At 32.4% G+C, this 6,136-nt stretch overlaps 1 protein-coding gene across 1 annotated transcript; it reads left to right on the top strand.

The window, feature by feature from the left end:
* Positions 1-218: 218 nt before the first annotated feature.
* LOC108915630 (protein MNN4) lies at positions 219-4,704 on the top strand. The gene is made up of 3 exons (XM_018721718.1): positions 219-229; positions 2,434-3,170; positions 4,466-4,704. Exons 1-3 carry the CDS (start codon positions 219-221, stop codon positions 4,702-4,704), a joined length of 987 nt encoding a protein of 328 aa, XP_018577234.1.
* The last annotated feature ends 1,432 nt before the right edge of the window (positions 4,705-6,136 follow it).

Here is a 6,136-nt window from a genome sequence, read left to right as displayed (position 1 = left end):
CTTGTGAAATGTAATAGTACATATTTTTATCGTTAATTTCCGAACGAAAAAACTGTTTTGTAATACCATTTGTTTTCTAAATCAATTTTAACAGATGTAGGTACTACCAAAACTTGAAACATCAGTCCATGCTCTTTAAGGAGAATCCGATGCTTTATCGGAGGGGGGAGGGGGTGAAACGGGACGCGAGGGGCCCTATGCAAACAAAAATATTCTTTATGACTAGAAAGTAAGTACATTGTGATACTTGCTCGTAGATATCGATTAAAATCGTGTTTAAAATACTTAAAATTATATATTTCCATTTCTCAATTATTATTTTTTACTCAATATACATAAATAAATGCCAAAAGTATCAACAGAAACTTGGCAACAGCGCACGAGTATGCGGAGTTTATTATTTGTAAGTTAGAGAATTAGAACAGAAAATAGCAAAGCAGGAAAAAAGCTGTTGAAGAGAAGATTGTGGAACCAGAACCTCCGCACACAAAGCATGCACTGCTCCACTGCTCTTTTTGCAAAAAACTTTTACGTATTTTAGATTACCTACAAACTGTGATCACGAAGTGATTCGCGTGGGAAATGATTTAGTTACAAGCATAAATAGCATACTGCTATAATGCACTTCTGTGAATATAAATATTCCTTATAAGACGAAGTTTAATACAATTTTATATATGTAGCATTATACAGCGGCACGATGTTATTGTAGCCAAAAATATTATAAAAATATACTGAAATTATTGAAATGTTAATTTTAAAATGAAAAATGGTATTAAAAATGTCATAATTTATCAAAATGCATAAGATTGTTATAAGAGCTGTGATGCAAAGTATAAATAATTCAATATTTATATGATGCTAAAATTTTTACTTCTTGTATTGAAAGTTTATCGTACTTTATAAAAAAAATATATCAAAAAACATACTTGGTTTGAAACTTTACCATTTTATTTTATTATTTCGTCCAATTTTTTTGAAACTTCGCAGGTTGGTAGGACATGTAGATCAAAAGTCTCAATGGGCACAAAGCCCCAAATCCACCCCTTTCCCCCCTAAAACTGCCTGCAAGTAGCGGGGAGTTTACTTGTCGTTTTATGAAAAAAAATTTCACATAAAAGTTGTTTATTTCAATGAAATCTAAAAAAAAATATTCTTGTTTTTTCGAAAAATCAATGTTTTAGCTTTAAAACGCCACCAAAGTTTAACACAGAGTATACGTATGATAGCTGTAGATATACAAGTGTGTTAAGTTTAACAGCGTTTTACAGCTTGAATATTACTTTTTCGAAAAAATCACAAAAAAACCTTTTTTTAGATTTAGTCAAAATAAATAACTTTTACATGAAATATTTTTTCATAAAATCACAAATAAACTTTCTACAGCTATATAAACAATTAAATTGTTAATAACAATTTTCCTGACCCGATTTCGTAAAATTGAGTTGCAGATTCGAATTCAGTGTGAAAAAAAAACGTGCAAAAAATATACGTGGAAATATACGTGCAAAAAATACGTGCAACTATAAAATACAGTAATCTGGAAAATCCGTAGGCTGATTCGTAGGGGGCGGGGGGTGTGTGAGGGGCGAGGTCAAATGGGGCAGTTTGATAATCAAAAATATGGTTGTTTGGGATCGCTGTTGGGTTGATTAAAAAAATAAATTGTTTTACATGCAGAAATTAGTTAAATTGGAGGCAGTTTTTGGGGTGGCAGGGGTGGATTTGGGGCTTTGTGTAAATTAAGACTTTTGATCTACATGTTAAGAACTCTCAATCTGCGAAGTTTCAAAAAAAATGGCCGAAACCCACTTCCCATAAGAAAAGTGCGTGGTCCTTTATATCAATCAGCATAATTCTTATCTACGATGTTGGTTTGGATTGAGACATAATTCTTCACACTAAATGTCATTTTATTTATGTGGACTGGTTGTTTTCTATTTTTGAAAATTGTAGTACCTCCCATGTTAAAAATAAGAAAATTTTAAATTTTAATGAAGAAAATTCGCTTTCATTTTTTAAATGTTGTGTTACATCCTGCACATCAAAGAAGCAACATTTTATTACACCAAAAAACATTTTAACAAACATCTCTCTTTAAACTTCTTTTTTTCCACAAGTAAGTACACTACTAATATACGCCCAATTTCTTCAACTGAAAATTAACTTTGAATAAAAAAAAATAAAAAGTGAAATCTGTCTACCTACTTGCAATTCGTCAAGCATCCAAGTTACCCAGTAAACTTGCAATAGGTACCGTTGTATAACTTGAATACATAATAAATTTCTTAATGCTGTTTTAACTATTTTCTGTAATAATTAACATATACATATATTAACTTGGTTTTAATAAATCTAATAAACTGTCCTTATTTACAATTCCATTTTAGCATATTAACTGGAGCCATCACAGTTTTACTTAATTTTTTACAGAAAATCGGAAAAAATTACAATAGTCCCATTTTATGGAGGAGGTAAGGGCCAAGCTCTTCAAATAGTGGAAAACAAGGAAGGCCAAGTAACCACAACCATTATAAAGATACCAGAGAATTATTCAGAAAATTTAGAGGAAACTATAAATACAGCTGAACTAGAAAATCCACCGTTACCCTCGAAATATGAGCTTGATGAGTTCGGAAACTACGTAAGAAGTATACAAAGTACTGCTCTCAAAGTGATCAAGTTACAAGAAGCCGCTAAGAGAAATGGAAAGTTAAGTGAAGAGGAGGAAGTCATTTATAAGGAAAGTATGGACAGTTTAAATCAATCGGCAAAAAATCTGGCAAAACTTCAGGAAGAGACTAATCCGTTGGATTTCGAAGGTAGGGAAGGACTAAGCGCTTGGTTTGAAAGAAGACAGACGAACAAGAAAGACAAAGACAAAAATAAACGTAAAGAAGACGAAGATAAGAAAAAGAAAGAAGAAGATAAGAAACGCAAAGAGGAGGAAGACAAGAAGAAGGCAGAAGAAAACAGGAAAAAAGAGGAACAGAAGATAAAGGAAGAGGAAAGGAAGAAGGAGGAAGAAAAGAATAAAGAAGATAACCGAAAGAAGGAAGAAGAAAAACAGGAGGAGGAGGAAGATGATGACGATGACAGTATTACTATTAATTTACCACCGGAAGATGCTTCAGTCGCTGAAGCTAAGCCTGTGGGACTTGCAGTTGCAGGTAAGAATAATGATTTTAAATAACTACTGAGTGCACTTGGCCATCTAGGAAAAGGGGTTTCCCAGTATTTCTATAACTTTGATTTAACATTAGGTATTATCTTTAAAGTCCAGCGAATGTTTGCATTTTGAATGACATCCGTATAATCATCTTATATTTTGTATACCTTTACTTGTAACAAAAACTTCATAGTGATTTGATCTCCTTCATTCATCTTTTAATTTTTGATATAGGTATAGGCATTTATATTTATTTCATTTAATAGATCATTCGTCCACTAACTTTATTTCTATAAAAAATGTGTTTTTTTTAATGTAAATTATACATCTATTGTAGACAAGATTTTCACTTATGTTTTGGTACATAGATCTGTCCTCCTCCTGTTTTATTTGTTGAGCTTATTAAATAAACAAATGAATGTAAAAAATGTAACTTTTTTAGTGGAACCTTTATAGTTTTACATGTTTAGATGGCGTTTTTTTTCTTAGGATTACAGTGTTAGGGGTTGGATAGTTATAATAATAAGGGAGATATGATAAAAATGGTGTACAAAATAATGACATGACCATAATGACAAAGCCTGATGATAATCTTATAATACATTGCGCTTATCGTATACTCCTTTGATCATGGCTCCATTATTATTAGATTTAACAAGCTTTATATTATTGTCATCTTAGGAAAGTGTTCTATTCAAATGTGTACTACATGTTCATTAACAAAAAATATGTTGGTTTTGACTACACTATTCGTTATTCGTTTATTTATTTTAATGAGTTCAAAAGGTGGTATCGGAAAAGCCCTATAAGTTTTGTATTAAAAGTTTGCTCTAAATCTTATACTAAGGTATCAAACTTCATACAGGGTGACCTTGAAAATGATTGACAACGCTTGACCACAGATTCCTTGGATGAAAATAAGACTATTTAGCCTAACTTACAAAATTTTGATATCGTTTATGTATTTCGAGTAAAATTTATATTTTTTACACATTAAATAATATAAAATGAGTTTAAGATAATTAAAACAGTCTAGTACTAGGTTATGTATGTTTAGAAGGATATATCTCAGTAGGCGTGCACTTTTGTATATAGGTAAGTTATCCTAGTCTTATTTTCATCCAAGGAACCTGTGGTCAAGCGTTGTCCATCCTTTTCAGGGACACCCCGTATAAATGAAATCTCTATACAAATTGTTGACTGTAGCAGACTTATCAATGTCAGCTGAGCTAATAAGCTTAATATCCTCACATGTGGTATTACTAGTACTTTTAATAGGTATCTTTATATTTATAGGTGAAGGTGGTGTAGCAGCAAGTAAACCAATAGCAACAGCTGTAGTCGGTCCAGGAGGTTTGGCCATCGCCCGACCTGTGGGGACCGCTATAGCGGGTGTTTCCCCCGAACAAGCCCTAATTCCCATTCAAGCTCAACAATACATAGCTGGAACGAAATCGAAAACTACCTCATCGATTGCGAATAAACAAGATTCCGAATTTATAAATAGGCTAATCAGCAGATATCATCAGAACTGACTCAAGAAGTAACTAAATACATTTTAGTCTCTCTTCCCGTCCATTAGACAGTACAGTTTTGCCCATGTCAATGGAACGGTTACCCTAGATTATTTATTGTTTAATTAGTGCCTTAAATTATTTTAAATAAGTAATAAATATATTTTATTAAAAAATATATATTATATTTGTTTCAATTTATAGATGTGAGTACAAATTCAATTTGCATAAAAATATCAGAAAATCAGTACAATTATAGCATTATTTAGTGGTAATTATACATTTTAAGTAAAAATTAAATATAAAAAAAAATAAAGCAAGCATAATTTGTTGTCGCTCATTGTTTTAGAAAAATTAGATTTACCTATAAATAAATAAAATTGCATTTAGAATTATATACAGGCTCGGAAAGTCCCCATGGTTCATCGGCCGTTACGTGAGAGCGATAAAGAAAGTCATAGAAATCCGTGCGATAGAGAAAGATGGCTATAATGAAGACGTCTAATAGTCACCTCCCATTTCGCCCTTCCACAAATAAGATCCATTTCTTATTTGTGGAAGGGCGAAATGGGCGGTGACTATTAGACGCCTTCATTATAGCCATCTTTCTCCATCGCACGGATTTCTATGACTTACTTTATCGCTCTTACGTAACGGCCGATGAACCATGGGGACTTTCCGACCCTGTATATTTACTTAATCTTCTTCAACAATCGAATTTGAAAAATATTACAAAAATAATTCCTACGCTTACATCAAAAAGCTGTTAATAGTCGGCCGAGATTATTTCTGATTAAAATTTTTATTTATTACAAATTTTATAAGTTTCTCCAATTAATCCAAGTTCAAGGTTAAAAATAACATGCAAATTTAATTTTTTAATGTTTCTTTCCAAAATCTATCTAAATCTACATCATAACACATTGTAAATATTTATTATTATTGTAAGTACAGGATGATTTTAAATTATGCATTCATTTTAATATTAGTTTCTGTACTTTTACTATATTTTAAAATATGTTAAGCTAATTCAAGCCTAAGAGTTTTTTTGTCTGAAGAAGATTTTACGAAAATTTTTAGACTTGATTTGAATAAGTTTATTAACTTTTAAGATAAAGTATATCTTATATCCCATATGATTAATTTCATAACTAGCTACAAAATATATTAAAATAATCTCTACAGGGTGTCAGTAGATAAGTTAGGCCGGTTCTGGACCGGATGTGACGTCACATGGCCAGTGTCCATCGAGTTCGACAAGATGGCGGCGGTCTGCGTAGGGATAAGATGGCTGCGGTCTGCAGCGGATGTGACGTCACAAGAATGGCGGCGTAAGATGGGTGCGGTCTGCAGCGGATGTGACGTCACGGGGGGCGGTTACCTGTGTAGGCTGAGGATAGGTGTTAGGCCGTTAGGAACAAGATGGCGGCGGTCTGCGTGGAAGGTGATTGGT

Source organism: Anoplophora glabripennis, unplaced genomic scaffold (genome assembly GCF_000390285.2).
Source record: "Anoplophora glabripennis isolate ALB-LARVAE unplaced genomic scaffold, Agla_2.0 scaffold1091, whole genome shotgun sequence".
Classification (NCBI taxonomy): domain Eukaryota; kingdom Metazoa; phylum Arthropoda; class Insecta; order Coleoptera; family Cerambycidae; genus Anoplophora; species Anoplophora glabripennis.
This window is presented reverse-complemented; position numbering and strand designations above follow the sequence as displayed.

Excerpts from the sequence above, each read along its gene's own strand:
- LOC108915630 (XM_018721718.1), top strand. Across the intron at positions 3,171-4,465 it reads TGTGGGACTTGCAGTTGCAG|GTGAAGGTGGTGTAGCAGCA; the intron begins GTAAGAATAATG and ends TTATATTTATAG.